Here is a 19,458-nt window from a genome sequence, read left to right as displayed (position 1 = left end):
TCGGTCGACTATAATTAACTTGCAATTAACCTCAGAAGTTGCACGCTGGCCATCCCGGAATGCTATCACGCATGTGCAGTGTTACAGGGGAGGAGCTTTTGGTGAAAAGTGGAGTTCCCTTCACTGGTAGGTCCTGGGGCGGAGCTCCCTGGCTAAGTAACACGGCCTGCTAGATTAGGTTAGGTTATGGAACTTTAGGTTAGTATAGGCTAGTTCCTTCTATAATAGGTTTCCTTAGCCAATCCCTTCCTAACATATGGATCCCTGATGACTCGCACATGCGTGGAACCATTCCATAACAACAACATGGTGGTCCAGTCTAAAGTCTAATCCTTCGGGCCAGCCCTAGGAGAGCTGTAAATCAGCTCAGTGGTCTGGTTAAACTAAGGTATACTTTTCAACCTTTCTCCCAATGTTTCCAAAATCCTGCTTTCCCAAAGGGTCCCCAACCACATTGGGTAGATATGAGGTTAATAATAATTGACCGACAATAAACAACACCACCTCCTTCATCAGCAATACTAAAAGCATGGGAAAAATCAATTTCCAAGGTAATAGTCGCTGCAGAGCTCTCTTAGAAATACCAGTGCCCCAGCCAAGTCAGGGCACAATACCTAAGGTATGTTAGTTTAAGGTTTTGGACAATTTTTGACAAAAATTATACTCTCTGGTTGGGTAGTTTTGAGAATGATGGGAGCAGGTGCTAACACTACTCTGAGAGGAAGCTTAGCCCATGTCTCCAATGTTTCCTGTTACTTGGGGGGAAGAATCCCCTGGTCAGGTCAAGGCACAGCACCCTAAATCAGGTTAGGAAGGTATGGTCTTCTTGGGTCAGGAAAGGTTAGGTGTGTGGTAAAACTTGAGTTTAGTTGCGAGGTCTGATTCTCACCAGTCATTGGCTGGGACAGGTTCCTCATAAATAAATAGACCAAACTTTGCCTATAATACCAGGTCCTGACCTAACCAGATCTAACCAATCTAACTTAGGATGATTTTGCCCTGACCTGACCAGTTGGTGGAGGCTTTGCCACTCTGGACCCCCCGAAAAAGGCGGTAACCAGGCCACGCAACTAAGCTCAAGTTTTACCAGGTTTGTTGTCGTTGTAAGAACCCCTGTCCATTGTTCTCAGCTGTGCCCCACCCCACCCTGGTCTTCAGTGGCTTCAAAAACTGTTGTGTTCCCAGTAATGACTAATGTAGAGTTGTTTGAATTGAAGGTGGCCATGTCTTCTTTTGAAAGTCGCAATTCATAAAATTCAGTGCTGCGGGTATGAGAGGGTAGGAAGATTGATAAATAAAGGTAAAGTTTTTTTGTAATAACTGGCCACTCGTGCACAAATGGCATATTTAGTATTGGCTACATCAGTTGAACAAAGATTATAAATATCTCGGTAACAGTAAATATGCAGTAAATTTTATTAGCTTATGATTACCAATTAAACATAGCCTGTTGAGATTTATGAATATAGCATTGAAGCTGCAGTGTTGAATACTGGTATTTAAGTAAAATAATAACCAACTTAAAACTGAGTATTACTGTGTAGCTTATTGCCACTTCTAAATAAGCATCTGCTGTATAATGAAAATTAACAACAAGACAAAGCTAACCGGTTCTGGTCGTTTTGGCCATAAGTCATTTAGGCCATAACATCCAAAATAACGTAAAACATTATGTATATGGTATTTACTGTTATGTTTATGCTGTTTACCATCATTATTTTATGTTTTATGTACATCCCCAAGGGGTTGGTACTAAACTTGGTGCCCATTTTGCACTTAAACGTGCTTACTGCCTAAATGACTTACGGCCAAACTCAAGCTAACCTACCCTGTGCAGTAATTTTTATAGTATCACACAACTTAATGAACTAGAAATTTAACATATTTAGCTCAGTGGCAGTTTGTTGAGTATGTACTGGAGCAGCCTCAGATTTTTGCAACAGAGACAAAAATATATCAGCCTTACTGACTAGAAACCTACCTGACCAAGACGCCCTGCCTCATTCAGGCCTTAATTGCCACATCATAACGAAGCTTAAACTGCTTGATAAAAGATTTTAAATAGAGTTATTACTTGACTTGAAACAACCGTATGAGAGTCGCCACCTTAACCGTACCACAGACTCCCTGCAACCTCTATTGCTTACTGAAGTGCTCTTGCAGTGCAGCATTAACATCATGGGAATTCCTAGAAAAGGGTTCCCCCAGAGTTGTAACTGTTGCCTCTTTGGACATCTAATCCTCCTTTTACCAATGTCCCTGTTGATGAAACCAGTGATCTAATCCTTAACTATGTCTGCAGGGACCCCCCAAGCCCCAGTTAAATACCCTGAAGAGTCCTTACTGGCCCTCCTTGAAATATGCACAATGAAGGCCCCTTTGCCAACTCTAAAGGCCACATGTACGGGAGACAGTGTTGTGATGGACTCGCCTTTAGGAGTGCTTTCACCAACTTTTACATGGGTGCAGTAGGGGAGCGAGTTTTTTCCTGTATCCAAAAACCATGCAACTACGCTCGTTATATTGATGTTATCTTTATGCAGGCTGAGTACAAAAATGAAGTAGAGACACTCTGCTGTGCAATCCAAAAGTGCAGCTGTTTGAGCTATACTCTTGAGTTTTGTAGTAATGGCCAGTTCCCTTTCCATGACGCCCTCATCTCAAAAACTGATGACGGCCTGATAAGAACACCACCATCAAAGCCTTCAAAAGAAAAGCTTTAGTGCACTGTTCTTCTTAGCTCGGCACATACCAAGAACTAGACCAAATATCCCAAATAATGGATATTCCAACAATCAAGTTGTTAAAGAAATACATATGGCACTAGATTGGTTGTATGGCAACTGTGAACAGCCGTAGCCTGATCCAGAAAGCAATGTTAAACTTTATTATAAGGCGAAGATGACAATTGTTCCATTAAGACAATTATACCAAAGAAAATATCTTTACCACTCATGTTAACATGCAGCTGGACCTCGTCCTTTATTATCAAAACAGCTGCACTAAAACCTCATGACAAAAAACAACCCAATCCCACCACCGAGAGATCTTCATAAGCTAATGTGACACCATTTCAAATGCCTAGTCCTGGCTCTTATGCTGGTATGACCACCATGAAACTGGCAAAGAGGATCTCCTGTCATGCTCAAGAAGGCATCATAAAAATTCATGAGGGGCACACCATGGTAGTTGGGAAAGGCCCCTAACCAGAGGTGACTTTGGCTGATAGAGGAGCTTTTGATACAGCAGGAGAAGCCCTCCTTACATACCATCCAAGAACACTAAGTGGCCTGTTACCCATGACACAATAGACCTGAGCCAGACACTGCGGAAGTGACATTCCCGAATGGAAACCACATAATGTCTGAAATTCTGTGAGCTGCCCAGCGACCAATCAAAATATTCACCTGGTAATACCAACTGATGACATAATACACCAGCCCCATTGCTCAGCAAGGCTGCAGCAGCGTGGCCATCACTCATAAATTTTTGGCTTTTAATTACATCTCACCAGTCAATTGCAGCATGAGTTTTGTCCTCCACCAATCAGCAGTCAGGATGCATTCAACCTCCTGCTGGCCATCTTGTATATAATGAGCAGAACTCACCACGACAGTCTGCCCTATTATTATTATTATTATTATTATTATTATTAGTATCATTATTCTTCTTATCATTATTCTTCTTCTTCTTCTTCTTCTTCTTCTTCTTCTGGATCAAGCCTACAGGGGCCATTGACTTGAAATTCAAGCTTTTTAAGCATATGGTGTTCATTTGAAAGAATTTACAGAAAATAGTAGGAAATACAGAAAGAAGAGATAAGTTATTCAAAAAGAAAAAGATTGATTAATAAATAGATAAAACTATAAAAAAAATTAGTAAAATACGAGTTGAATTGTTTAGAGTAGTAATGCATTGCATCTTTGCTTGAACATTTGAGGTTCTAATTGCACACCATCCTCAGGGAGACTTTCCAGAGCCCAACAATGTGAGGAATAAAGGACTTCTGGAACTGAGAAGTTCAACAAGTTGGCACATTTACTCCATATTGGTGCTGCTGTTCGGCAAATCTGGTTACTCTCGGTAGGAAAAGAGGACCAGGGATCAATTGTAGTAGCAAAAGTTCTCTTTTGAAATACATCTTATGAAACATTGACAAAGAAGAGACCACCCATTGATGGTCCAAGTCATAAGTGGTAGTATTATGAAACGGAAACCTACAACTATGAACCCCTCTATCTAAAAGGGATAAATCTCTGGCTGAAGCAGACATCCACAGCCAGGCTTGTTTTTTATCATAAGTCATTAGAATGGTATACAGTAATGCATTCGGCATTTCCATCTAATGGATAAACATACAATATAGCATGACTAATATGACTCCATGAATATTGGGAAGCATCATAAAATACAAGTTATGAAATTGTGTAAGAGTGGAAAGGTCTTAACACTGCTCTGATTTACCCAAGGTTGTTCAAAGATTCAGTAATAGAATTTTCAACTTATTAAAGAACACATTCTTTGACATTAATATTATGAAAAACTTCAAGTATAAATTAAATTCTTTGTTAGTAGCTTATTCAGCTTTGGTAGTTTTAGGGTGTTAAAAGATTATTAATCAGATGTTTCTAATTTCTGTCATATATTTCTGTTTCAGACGTAGAAGTCTGGGGTATGAGGAAGAAAGTGGCAGTGAAACACAGACTGAAGGAGAGTCTTGGTCAGTACAATCGCAAGACTTAGATATGAAGCGAGCAGCAGCCCAGCTAATTGAAAAATATTACTTCCAGCTTACTGATGGATGTGGAAATCCACATTGTGACAACCCCAATTGTGCCTCATCAGGGAAGGTAGGTTTTTTTTTTTAGGTCGATTATTGTCTTTGTTTTTTAGTTCTCTTTTGTCATTTTGTGGTCTGAAGAATAAACCTCGTATGGTTGATGTTAGTGCAAAATTTTTATTTGAACAGAAGATGGGAGGTTAAAATTCCTATTGTTTGGGATGATTCTTACCTTCTGCTAAAGTTCCTTTACATCTTTGAGCTATTAGGTGCTATTAGCACTCAAAATAAGCAAAAGAATAATGTTTAGCTGACCCAGATAGATTGTCTGTAATGACCTGTTTTCACCAGATTGTGTCAGAGTGTTTACATTTTTATCAGGAATTCTTCCTGATGTGTCTTTATGCATATTACTTTTTATTATTATTATTATTATTATTATTATTATTATTATTATTATTATTATTATTATTATTATTATTATATTATTATTATATTCAGAAAATAAACCGCAATTCATATGAAACAAGCCTGCAGGGGCCATTGACTTGAAATTCAAGCTTCCAAAGAATATGGTGTTCATTTGAAAAAAGATATAGAAGATAATAGGATCTATTAGGAGAAAAGAAGTGTGAGGAATAAAAGTTCACTGATCCACTTCACGTCAAAACTAAGTCTTAAAGGCAGCTTCATTTCTCATAAATGGAGACTTTACTACACCCACAAGTGTTGCATCATTGGCATACTGAACAGTCTTGTTTCATATAAGTAACTTACCGAGTAATTACATAGCTATAGTTTCTAATCATCGCGGCAGCTTAAATTTTGAAATTCTCGTTAGCACTTCCATTGTTTTAGTGTAGGTAACTAGCCCCGCCCACTTTCGGAAAAGAATAGGTACAACACAGCTGAAGAGGCTCAGTTCGTTTCTGCTGGTCAACGACTGAACTCCAGTGGTTGGAACAGCTTGATTTTGGATTTTCGTAACTGGATGGTTGTGTCTGATCGCCATTTTGGTGACAAATTCTTTCTATTGGTAGCCTTCACACTATTTATAGTTAGGTTAGGTGTTTTGAACCTGACTTTTCTCTGTCCAAGACATTTTTGTAAGGACCATGTCTGACTCTAGTACTATTACTGTAGTATTTGGTTTTGCACCAAATGTGGCAAAACTAGAATGACGAAAGCCTCTTACGATTCGCATACCTGATTATAGAGGGCAGATTTGCACATTTGATTTGACTTGTGATGAATGTAGGGACTGGGATCAGGGAAACTGGAGAGTTTTAAAGGCATATCTTGACAAACTTAAGAGAGACAGAAAGAGGAAGGCAGCTGTTAGAGCTGAAGCTAGGAATTTAGCTAGCCAAGTATCTTCTCCTAAATTGGATTTAGCCAATTTACTTTGTTTTGTGTTCACCTGTAACTGCCTTTTCTCCCATAACCAGTCCTCCAGCTTTTCCATCTACTCCGTTACCTGGCTCCCATGCTTCCGGCCCCAATCCCATTGCCAGCCTCGAAGCCAGAGTGGACCAAAAATTCAGTCTACTTGTCAGTACTATGGCCCAACTAGGGGCATCTGTGAAGGTCTGTATTGACAAAGTGAGTGTTAGTGACAAAGGTGCAAATGCAGTGTCAGTGGAGGAGGTGACTACTCGTCTTACAGACGCTCCTAGACAAGGGTCCCTGTCAGACTCCCTCTAAACCTGAGAGGAGGCATACTGGAAGTCCAAGGGAGGCCGGTGGGGTTTGCCCACAGGTAGTTGCCCCCTCAGTCGAGCCTCTTGTCCAGTCCCAGGTCTCAGCGGACAGCAATTGGAAAGGCGTCCGTAAGGATGTGCATTCATTGTCTTCAAGTGATATGGACTCCAGTGCGGACAAGAAGTGCCGATGGTGCTTTTCTTATGTTTCTCGGCTGTTGAAGAGGCACATTTCAGATGCTGTTCACACTTCTACGATTCCCTGTAGGCGGCTCAGGGAGCAGGATCATAGTCCACAACTGTCTTGTAGCTTCTGGGACAGTCCTAAGTGCTTGTCTCCTAAGCTTCCTGTTGTGGAGCGCCAGTATTTGACTTCAAAGCGCTCTTCCAGCTCTCGAAAGCACTCGTCTTCTAAGCGCCCAGCAACTCCTGAGCACCCAGTGCCAGTTTCTGAGCACTCAGTGTCATCTCCCATCTGTTTGGTGCCAGCTGTCAGACACACGGTGCCACGCTCTGGGCACCAGGTTCATGTTCCAGGGCAGTCTTTCAGTTTCGGGTTCTGTGCTTTGGCCTCGCTGCAGATCCTCAAGTTTTACTTGTGTTCTCACTCCTCTAGCGAAGTGGCTCCGCCTCATAGGCATCAACGTCTGCCTGTATTTAGACGATTGGCTTCTATGCTCTCCCTCAAGAGAAAAGTGCACAGAGGACCTACAGAAGACCCTTCTCCTCCCCCAGGATCTGGGCTTACTAGTCAACCTACAAAAGTCACTGCCGAATCCAACTCAAGTAATTCTTTATTTGGGGATGACAATCGGCTCTCTGAATTTTCAGGCTTTTCCGTCCCCCAAAAGAGTCGAGTCATGCTTTCAGACAATTCGAAGCTTCCTGTCTCTCTTTTGTCCTGCTCAGCCAACAAATGGACGAGTCTTCTAGGAACACTCGTCCATCGAGAAGTTCGTCTCTCTAGGAAGACTCCATATGAGGGTACAGCATTGCAATTTTCCCTGAAGGCCAGTTGGAACAGGAAAACTCTTGCGAACTTGTTTGTGTTTCCCATACTCCAGAAATCAAGGAAGACCTTCAGTGGTGGCTGTCAGAAGGAAGACTTTTAAAAAGGGAAGTCTCTCCTTCCTGTGAGCCTCAACCTAGCTTTATACTGTACTCAGATGCATCAGATCTGGGTTGAGGAGCTCTTCTGGAAGACATGGAAGTTTCCGGGACGTGGTCCCCAGAAGAGAGGAAACTTCATATCAGTGTAAGAGAATTGAAGGCAGTACATTTAAGCCTTCAGTTGTTTGCAGCAGCGACCTCCAACAAGACAGCAGCAGTCCATTCAGACAACACTACTGCTCTGTCTTACATCAAGAATCAGGGAGGTACTCACTCCTTCTCCCTCTATGAAGCAGCGAAGGAACTCTGTAGACGCAGAAGAATTGCACTATCCTTGTTACGCGATTCATCCAGGGCAAACTGAATGTTCTGCGGATGAGCTAAGTCGCTGCAGACAGGTTCTACCAGTGGAGTGGATGCTGAAGCCACAGGTATGCACTGACCTGTGGAAACTGTGGGGAAAGCCATCGATAGACCTGTTTGCAACATTGAGGAACCATCGACTCCCAATGTTTTGTTCTTCAGTCTTGGACCCTCTGACATTGGTGATGGATGCCATGCTTCAGGGCTGGTCCAACCTGGACATGTATGCCTTCCCACCATTCAGCATGATCAGGGAATTTTTAAACAAGTTTTTAACACACCGCAATACTTCAGTGACCCTAGTAGCTCTGTTCTGGGCTCTCAAGGAGTGGTTCCCGGACTTTTTCAGGCTGTTAGTGGACTTCCCAAGACTTCTGCCACAGAGACCAAGTCTTCTCGAACAGCTGCATTTCCATCATTTCCACTAAGGTACTATCCGCTCTTGCTCTTGACAGGCTTCAGACTGTCAGAAGACTTGTCAGAGTGAAGGGCATTTCAAGATCAGCAGCAGAGGCGATTGCAAAATGTAGAAGTCAGTCTTCTTGTAGGGTCTACCAGGCCAAGTGGGCAGTTTTCGGCTGCTGGTGTCGAAGATATAATGTCTCTTCTTCTAAAACCTCTATAACACAGATTGCAGATTTTCTGCTCTTTTTGAAGTCTCCTAGAGGTTTAGCTTTGTCTACCATCAAGGGATACAGAGCCATGCTGGGTTCTGTCTTTAGGCACAGAGGCTTGGATCTGTCGTCCAATCAGGTTATTGGTGATCTAATTAATGCCTTTGACACGACCATGCAGAAGAGGACAACTCAGTCTCCTGGAACCTGGACGTTGTCCTTAAATGGCTCTTAGGCCCTGCATTTGAGCCCCTTCGCTCCATTTCTTTCAGAGATTTAACGAGGAAAACCCTTTTCCTTGTTGCTTTGGCTATGGCCAAAAGAATCAGTGAGCTGCAGGCCATAGGTAAGAGAGCTGGATTCTTTTAAGGAGACACGGTCTGCTCTTGTATGCTCGGTTTTCTGGCTAAGAACAAGACCCCTTCCAAGCCCTGGCCCCGTTCTTTCATGATCAAGAATTTGATGGGCATTCTTGGTCCAGAAGAAGAAGAGAGAGCTCTTTGCCCTGTAAGGGCTTTGAGATATTACCTTAATATGACTGAGAGAATCAGAGGCCCCTCTAGCAACCTCTGGTGCTCTGTAAAAAAATTCTTTCCAACCGCTTTCCAAGAATGCACTGGCATTCTTTTTAAGAGACGTTATTTCTGAGTCCCACTTGAGAATTCGAGAGGATTTTTTACTTGCCCTTGAAGTTAAGCCCCACAAAATCAGAGTTGTTGCTGCCTTGTTGGCTTATAAGCATATTTTGTTGTTATCCGTGATTCTTCAATCTACCTATTAGAGGTGTAAATCAGTGTTTGTGTCACATCATTTGCCTGAAGTGGAGACAGTTTGAAAATTGCAGTACCCTGGGTCCATTGTCAATGGCTGGCATGGTGTAGGGGACGAAGCATAGGAGGTATTCCTTCTATTCTCTATCTCCTCACCATGATATAGGGTGTTGAGTCTTGAGGGGCCTGGGGTACTGTGTACCTGGAGTACCCACCAGTCTTTTAGTGGATGGTTTGTGGTTTTTATTATATGTGTAGGTAACAGTGTTATCTGGTTTGTTTATTGTGGTACTGCACCCAGGGCAAGGACACTTACTGATGCTCTGCTAGCCATCAGAATAGTCCTTTGCTACAAAGCTTCCACTTACATAGAGGCGCTCCACAGTTATACTGCCATGCCACTACAGGTTAAGATGAGCGCCAACCAGAGGCAGTATTTTCCTGCTGTAGCTCTCTTACCAGGTAAGGTTACAACAAGCATCTGACCAATGCTAGCTACCTTTCTATTTCAAATCCACTACCATTACTGAATGTTTTGAGTAGAATATGTCCATGTATCTCACCTCCTGTCAATGTGGGATTCAACTATGTGATTACTTGGTAAGCTACTTATATGAAAATAATATTTTTTTATAATAAAGTTAAGTTTCATATATACTTACCAAGTAATTATAGAGTCAGAGCACTCCCTCCTCCCTCTCATGGACATAGGGTACAAACAAATTGAGCTCTTCACCTGTGTTGTACCTATTCTTCCCCAAAAGTGGGCAGGGCTAGTTACCTACACTAAAACAGTGGAAGCGCTACCATGAGTTTCAAAATTTAAGTTGCTGTGATAATTAGAAACTATAGCTATGTAATTACGCATTAAGTATATATGAAAATTAATTTTATTATGAAATTATAATTTTTCCACTAAAAGAGAGGTGTGTGGTGTGGATACACATGGAATTTATGTGATGAATGAGAATGGAGAGGCTGTTGGAGATGTGCTTGGAAAGAGTCTTTGATTTTGGAAATACAGTACTCAAGCTAGATTATGGGTTTACTTGAAAAAGAGGAATGTTTAGAAAAGGCATTTGTTAGCATGTACTGTTACAGAGCAGAAGTTGATGGAGTGTAGTAGCAATGTGAGGAGGAACTGAAATTATGTCTGGTTATCATTTGGTAGATATAAAAGTTGAGAAAGATGGGGGTTGGAGTTGAGTAAGAAATGAGAAGAGCATATAAGGAAAAAGTGGATAAACTGTGGTTCAGGATGATATGAATGGATATGTAAAATTTGAGGTTGGGATCATATTGACAGCTGGGAGTGTTTTTGAGTATAGGTGGTTACTAAGAGGCAGTACAAACGGGATTTTGTGGATGAGGAAATACAGGCAGTCCCCAGTTTACGATGGGGCCAGCTTATGATGTTCCGAGGTTACGACGCTTTTCAAATGTATTCATCAGAAATTATTTTCTGGTTTATGACCCATGTTCCAGGGTTATGATGCGTTGTACGTCGATCCGACGGAAGAAATATGCCTCCAAAACGGCAGAATAATCAAAGTTTGGAGGTTTTTTTGATGAAAAACTCAATAAAAATACAGTTTACACCGTTTTCAATACACCCAAAGCATTAAAAGTAAGGTTTTCTTAGGATTTTTGATGATTTTCGACGATTTTTCGGTTCACAACGATTTTCAGTTTACAATGCAGCATAGGAAAGGAACCCCTGTCGTAAACTGGGGACTGCCTGTACAAGGTTTAGTGTAGAACACAAAGCAGATTGTCTGAGGTGCAGTCACATGACAAAGAGTACATGCATATACACACACAGAGAGAGAGAGAGAGAGAGAGAGAGAGAGAGAGAGAGAGAGAGAGAGAGAGAGAGAGAGAGAGAGATGAACAAGATTAAAAAGTTAAAAGGCATAAATAGAGAGATGCTGTGTGAAGTCAATGGAGTGAATATTTTGGAGATTTGTTGAGTGTAGAGGATAGAAGAGAGGCAGAGTTGAACGACTTTTAAGTGGAAAGGCTGTGCTTAAGCTTGAGACTGCTTGAGGAAGTAACTGTAGAGGATATATGAAGGGCAGTTAAGAAGTTGAAAAATGGAAAGATGGTGGGAATTTATGGAAGTGAAAATTAGGTGCTGTGGTATGATGTTGACTGTGATTGTGTGTCTAACCAGGATTTGTAAGGTATGTTTGGTTGAGGGAAAGGTTCTGAGCTGTGGGTTGGAAAAGTAATTGTTCTGTTGTGCAAAGGTAAAGGTGATGGAGACACCTAAAATGATACGAACCTAATATTACTTGATATATAGTGGAACCTTGGTTTTCATACATAATCCGTTCCTGAAAGTCTGATGAAAACAGAATCATACAAAAGCTGAAGCAATAATTCCCATGAGAAATAATGTAAATCCCATTAATCCAATCCAGACACCCAAAAATATTTTTAAAAAATGCATTTTGTAGTTGTTTACATACAGAAAATGAGAAATAAATATAAATGACTAATGAAATGGATAAATGAACATTTAACAGCACTTTTACCCTTATTGAAGATTCTTGTTTGCGTATGGAAGATGGTGAGGAGGGGAGAGGGAGGAGGAGAGGGTATTGTTTGGAAGGGGAATCCTCCTCCATAAGAACTTCAGGTATCAAGGCCCTATCTGGGGTTACTTCCCATCTTTATTTTTTACTGGCACTAGGACCAGCTTGAGAGTCACTGGACCCCTATCATACAAAATAGGTTTGTCTAAAATGGAACAAGGCATTGTCATTGAACATGTTACAGACACGGCTTGCAACAGCTTTGTTAGGTGACAATTCTCCAGAAAACTTTGCAACTCACTCCACTTTGCACATGTGTTTAATTGCAGAAGGAGGCACATTATCCCCTCTCTCTTCCTCCTCCCCCTCCTCCTCTGATTCCTCATCTGCTATCTGCTGCTGTTCCAGTTGAAGGTGCTCTTCAGTGGTTAGCTCTTCCTGTATTCATCCAACAACTCTTCCACATTGGCCACACATGTGCTACTTTCGAACTTTACTACAAGTTCTTTCTTGAATTCAATCATGTCTCTCATCTTCTTTATCGAAGGGCTGGCACTCAGAACTTTTGTTGGCCCCATTGTGGCTTATTTAGCAGTTGCACACAATCAGAAAGCACAAAAAACAATGGATTATTAAAAAATGTTTCAGATGAATGCGTAGGGCAATGCCCACTCAATGAGAAACAAGGCAGACTGGGTCACAAAAGCTTGCGATGCTTTGTGAGGCACGCGGTCAGGTAGACGAGTTTGGGATGGAGCATTTTTAACTGTACAATAACTGAGTGGATGTACGAAAACTGGGACAAAATTTAGACAAGAAAAGTCGACAAAAACCAAATCATAGGAAAACTAGGGCTAATGAAAGCCGAGGTTTGACTCTACTAGAGAAGGTGTGTGGTAGTGTTTTAATGGAGAGAGTAAAGCAGATGACAGAAGGACTCATTGTGATTGTAGATAAGGAAGAGGGTGTGTGGATCCAATTTTTATTATGAAACATTTATGTGAGGGGTCTGAAAGTGATGAGAAGAGCTCTATATGGCCTACATGTATCAAGGAAAGTCTATAAAATAAATAGGTAGGTAATGTTGAATGTGCTGAGAAAGTATTAAGAGTATTCTTGAAATTATACAATGGAAGTAAAGCATGTGGTAGTTTTGTGTAAAAGTGGGTCTGTGATAAAGAACTTATATTTCTTGTTGGTTGTTTAGTTTCGTCATGGATGGAGTGATGTTAGAAGTCAGAGAAAGGACATTAAATGTAGGAACAAGTTGTGAGATATAAAAATGAGCTGTGAATTGGATGTGGAATGATGTATTTTTTGCAGGTGATGCAGTGTTGATTGTGAATAGTGAAAAGGAATTGCAGAAACTATTAAGAATGTGAAACTCTTTTAAGAGGAGAAAATTGAAAGTAAATGTGAGCAAAAGTAATGACATGAAGGTAAATGGAAACCAAGAAGATAGAATGATAAATATAAACATGGGTGTTGGAAGGAAGAAAGTGGTTGATTAGTATAAGTATGGGGAGTGTTTATATAAGAGGTAAGGGTAGAATGAGAGAAGAAGTGAGTCACGGAATAAGTGAATTTTGGAGGTATCATGGGGTGTGTGAAAGACTGAATTGTTTATGGAAGCCAAGATGAAAATGTATGAATGTTGAGCCATCTTTCCTTTGTGGAGATGAAGTTTGGATGTTGAATGCCAGTGAAAGAAAAAGGTTGAAGCTGTGGAGGTGAACTTTTTTGAGTAATGTAGTTAAAGAAGATTTAAAAAATGTGAAGTGACATAATAGACTTAAATAGGTTAGCATAACAAATGGATGGATCATAGTATTTTGAAATGGCATGGTCATGTGGGAAGAATAGATGATGATGAGTTGGTAGAAAGAGTGTATAATTCAGAAGTGTTAGGGGGAAAGAGGTGATAAGGATAGATGGAGTCAATGAGGTGTTGCAGAGCAATGGCTTTAGTATCCAGGAAGCATGAGAAACGGGCAAAATGGTGCAGTGTGTATTAGAAGGTTCAAGGCATTGCTGATGAGCCTTATATTTTTGTGAGTGAAGTGGCTAATACTGTGGAAGTTTTACTGCACTGTGGTATACAGTATATATTCATATATATAATATATAAATATATATATATTATATATACAGGCAGTCCCAGTTATTGGTGGGGCTCCTTTCCCGACAGTGTGTTGATAACCAAAAATCAATGACAATCAAAAATCAGTGGTTATAGTGCGATCCTTGGTTATCAGCGGCGCTGATAACCAGGAATCTGTGTTGAAGATCTGGTTATCGTTGTCGCTAGACAAGCGCTGTAAAACTGGATCGCTGATAACCGGGGACTGCCTGTATATATATATATATATATATATATATATATATATATATATATATATATATATATATATATATATATATATATATATATATACATATAGTATATATATATATATATATATATATTATATATATATACAATTGTTATATATATTAGTAGAATTATATATAGAATATCATTCAAACAGGATATATATATATATATATCCATTTAATTAACTTTATCACATACACAATTGTTCTATGCATTAGTAGAATTACTAAAGAACCTCATTCAAACAGGATACTCCATTAGTTACCATCCAGTTTGAATGAGATCTTATATATATATATATATATATATATATATATATATATATATATATATATATATATATATATATATATATATATATATATATATATGTATGTATATATATATGTATGTATGTATGTATGTATACAGTAAACCCCCGTATTCGCGTTCTCATGATTCATGGACTCACGCATTCGTGGGTTTCTCTATGGAACATATCTACCCATTGTTTGCGGAAAATTCGCCCATTCGCGGTATTTTTCACTGTGAAATATTCACTAATTACTGTATTTTCAGATAATTTTCATGAATAAATGCGCTTTTTGTGATAAAACTATTAAAATACTCAGGTATAAGCATTTTTACAGGGTTTTTCTTGTGTTTATCAAAATGGGCAGTTCTAAGTGTTTTTAGAGGGGTTTTATGTATTCGCAGGTTTTAGCTATTCACGGTGGGGTGTGGTACCCATCCCCAGCGAATATGGGGTTCACTGTACATATATATATATATATATATATATATATATATATATAATTTATACATGTACATATGTATATACATACATACAGTAGGCCCTCGACTTCTGGGGATCCATTCCAGCTGTGCGCTGTAAGTTGATTTCCAGCGTAAGTTGTGTGCCGTTAACAGTGCCTGCAGTGCCTTAACTTGATGTTGCATCAAGTTACAGCACCTTAAGTGCCATTATGTTTTTGCCTATTCTTGCCGTTAGCGCCGTTAATGGCACTGTAAAGTACCATAAGATCAAAGCAATCATAAGCTAAGTATATCTTAGTTTAACCAAACCACTGAGCTGATTAACAGCTCTCCTAGGGCTGGCCTGAAGGATTAGATTTATTTTACGTGGCTAAGAACCAATTGGTTACCTATCAACGGGTCCTACAGCTTATTGTGGAATCTGAACCACATCATAGCGAGAAATGAATTTCTATCACCAGAAATAAATTCCTCTTATTCTTCACTGGCTGGTCGGAGATTCGAACTCGCGGCCAGCAGAATGCTAGCTGAGAATGGAACCCACTCGCCCAGCGAGGAACTATCAAAGTCAGTGACGCACTGTGTATGTATGTATGTATGTATATATATATATATTTTTTATATATATACAGGCAGTCCAAGTATACAGATTTATGAAATTTACTAAGTGCCTTTTAAAGATAAAGACTCAGTTATGGTTGCCCATTTATATGTGAAAAAGAAGGATTTTAGGACAAAAATAAACATAATTAGGGAACATGTATTTCATTTAACCTTTAATTTCACTTATGAATTTGAAGGATAACTCACATTTAAGCATGAAGCCCATGTGAAACTTAGAAGTTTTCCAAGCAGAACGCCTCCCTGACAACAGAAAATCTCCTCTGTATTATCTTTCTTTAGGATATTTTTAGCAAGGGTTTTTTCTGATTCTTGTTTCTTCTAATCATTTTACATAGTGGCATTCTATAATTCCTATGCTTCCTTCCAATCACTAATTGTTCTCAAGGTGCGTCAGTTGTGATTCCTCACCTAGCTGTTGTTGGATAACCGATTAATAGGTGTGCAAATGCAAAATATATTTCCCTTGCTACTAGAACCTTCTCTTTAAGTGGGATTCTTTCTAACTTAAAAGGTAAATCAATTTGCCCTACCATTTTGATTCTGTTTCCTTGAACATCTGTGATTTTACAGTCTACTACTGGGTTCAAACGTAAAATGAGAGAAATATGCCTGATACATCTTTTCAGACATTAGTTCTTTGGGCTGCCAGTATCAAAGAATATGGCAGTAGGCTTTTCTAAGCCAACATGTGCAGGAAATGCAGGTCTATAACTACTGTATATTAATTTCTTATGTTAACTTTGCTAATACATTTTGTTTGACTTTGGATTGACACTCTGGTCTTTTCTTCTACTATAAGTATTAATGTCCGTGATACCAGCAGTGTAAAAATTTACTGTTGAGTCATTGGATAATTCTTGATCTGTTTGGTATATTTGGCTTGCAGTTGATCATTGCTGTGATCTCTAATTTTGACCTCTGTTCCTTCTAGCTTGAGGAGACTGACTACAATTTCTACCTCTACCTTGTGACTGTGATCTATGTCTAGGTCTATTCTTATAATCTCTGGCACTATATCCTGTTTTCTTATGGTAAGGACAGTAAGATGTTCCACGGCATTCACTTGCGTAATGCCCTCTCTTTTGGCAGCTGTAAACTTGGACTTTGAATATCTTCTCAAGACTGTGGGCACTTGTGGTATTTTTTTTATGTCTACAAGTCACTTGGTCATCCGCTTGTTGTCGCACTACCACACAACTCTCTCTCTCTCTCTCTCTCTCTCTCTCTCTCTCTCTCTCTCTCTCTCTCTCTCTCTCTCTCTCTCTCTCTCTCGTCTTTCTTTTTCTGTCTATCTGTCTCCTGTGTTTCTGCTTATATTGGCTGACCCCTGTTTTTAGCACCTCTTTCTAGCTATTCCATTTTGATGGCGGTGTGTTTTTGGTAATTTCTCTGGTTTGTTGGTTACCGATCCCTTCAAAACACCACCTCTTCCACCACAATCCCCACCTTTGGAAGTATGTCCCTGGGTACTCTTGTTGGGTATTGACCAAAAGCTTCCTTAGAACGTCTTTAGGGGTCTGGCACAGATGGCACTCCATTGGCCAAAACAGGTAGGCCTTGGCCTCTAAGGAGGAGCTCAAGCCCTTGGTTTTTCCCCTCGAAGGAAGAAAGGACTGATATTTGCCAGGTGTACTCTCCGACATGTTCGAGTTAATTCTAGGCACTCTAAAAGGTCACCGGAGGTGTTAGACTATCATCAGTCTTGTCCAGTGTTAAGATGACGAATTCGCCTTGGTTTACATGTAAACGTGAGGGATCCTTTGCTAGCATCTGGGCTTTTTCATTAAACCACTGTACACACATCCCCGTTTCCTACGAGATATTCAGCCATAATTGATATGGGCCAGGTCGGTGGTCTCGCATAAGGTAATCATTCATAGTTTAGTTTATCACACACCTCTGTTTCTCTTACATCTGGGGTTTTCCACTAAAACGGTGAACACCTTCTTTTCCATATAAGACACTCAACTTAGAGTTATATGGTCGAACGTCTGGTCCCAACAACTGGGAATCCATTCAGGGTATCTCTTTATCGCTTATTCTAGGTTTATCGCTTATTCTCTGCATGTCCTTATTCATTTATTAGACTAGGTTTATAACTCCATTATGTATATATTTTCATAATATATATATATATATATATATATATATATATATATATATATATATATATATATATATATATATATATATATATATATGTTATATATGTTTATATATATATTTATAATTATATATATATAGTCAACCTCCGAATTCGTGGGGAATGCGTACCACAACCTCCCGCGAATAGTTAAAATCCACAAATATTTAACACTCCCCCTCAAAAAATGCTTATAACTGCCTATCTTGAAAAGTTCGAAAACCAAATGTATACTGTACTTAAAATATCATCCTACATCAAATATATCTTAAACTATTATCCTATTACTGTATTAATCTTTGAAATTATATATTATTAATATTTCAAAGTCATCTTAAACATTAGTATCCTTAAAACTATATACCTACATACTTGTAACTCTTCCAGCTGAAACAGAGAGAGAGAGAGAGAGAGAGAGAGAGAGAGAGAGAGAGAGAGAGAGAGAGAGAGAGAGAGAGAGAGTTACCATTACGAATTATACAGTATTTAGCCAGCCTTGTACTGGCATGGGCAAAAGAGAGAGAGAGAGAGAGAGAGTTTACTTCTTTAATCTCTCAGGAATGTTAATGCGACTGACAACAAATTTTTTTTTTTTTTTTTGTCTTCCAAAGATGTATTATTACCCTTACTACATGTTTTAAAACACTATGAACACACACACACAAACAAACAAACAAACAAACAAACAAACAAACAAACAGTGTGCATATGTGTTAATACCAATTGGGTAAAGAAACTCAAATTAGCAGTATCTTTTCCTGAGACAGAGAGAGAGAGAGAGAGCACCAAATGGCAGTGGCAACATTTTCTACCCTTGCTGTTAAGTTATTTGACATATTTGACAGGTACACCCTCCTCCCTCCCTCCAAAGCTTCCAGGAAAAGATTGGGAAATAGATGAGTTAAAAGAATTTGTATTGAACATTTTTTCTTTAATGAATTGATATTTTGCTGTTTACATTAATATTAATATTTGAAAATTAGTAAATCATTTATTTATCATACAAAACAAATAAACATTCATAAATATTACATTTGCATAAAAATTCTCTCATCTCAGTAAGAAAGAGAGAGAGAGAGAGAGAGAGAGGGCTGAACAAAGTATCTATTTATCTATCTATCTATCCATTTCTCACATTCCATGTCAGAAATGGCAAGTAATTTGACATATTTGAAAGGTTCAACCCCCCCCCCCCACACCAAACCTTTCAGGAGAAGACAAGGGAAAGAATTTATATTGAAATAAAATCTTACTGATTCACTATATTTTCTTTACATTAACCCTTTAATGCCGACTGGATGTATTTTACGTCGACAAAAATTGTCTGTCAGGTGCCGAGTGGGCGTAAAATACGTCGACTACAAAAAGTTTTTTTAAATACTCGCGGAAAAATACTTATAGACCTAGTTTGCGAAAAATTTTAAATCACACGCCTTGAGGGATGCTGGGAGTTCACGGATCACGCTGTTGTTTTGTTTACAAGCGTGACCCAGCTGCGCATCTTGCTTAATTTCTTTCTTATCCCATAAAAGCATCAGCTAACTGCTGAAAATCTCAGAAATTCTTTAGTCACTTTGTCCTAATTTTTGCACCATTTTCTATTAGCCGTTACATAAAGTTTTATATATGAAAATATGTGCAATTTCATATAGAATGCAACAAAAAATAACTCATGGTTGAAGCTTTT

General features: G+C 39.2%; 1 protein-coding gene across 6 annotated transcripts in view; it reads left to right on the top strand.

The window, feature by feature from the left end:
• Ube3a (ubiquitin protein ligase E3A) overlaps nucleotides 1–19,458 on the top strand; it is a 63,237-nt gene that overhangs the window by 842 nt on the left and 42,937 nt on the right. For all 6 annotated transcript variants that reach the window (XM_067112607.1, XM_067112608.1, XM_067112609.1 and 3 more), the window contains exon 2: nucleotides 4,658–4,850. In XM_067112607.1, coding sequence (XP_066968708.1) covers nucleotides 4,658–4,850 — 193 coding nt within the window. The remainder of the gene's footprint in view (nucleotides 1–4,657; nucleotides 4,851–19,458) is intronic.

Source organism: Macrobrachium rosenbergii, chromosome 12 (assembly GCF_040412425.1).
Source record: "Macrobrachium rosenbergii isolate ZJJX-2024 chromosome 12, ASM4041242v1, whole genome shotgun sequence".
In the NCBI taxonomy this organism is placed as follows: domain Eukaryota; kingdom Metazoa; phylum Arthropoda; class Malacostraca; order Decapoda; family Palaemonidae; genus Macrobrachium; species Macrobrachium rosenbergii.
The sequence above is the reverse complement of the archived record's forward strand: the minus strand, read 5'-3'. Positions and strand labels throughout refer to the sequence as shown.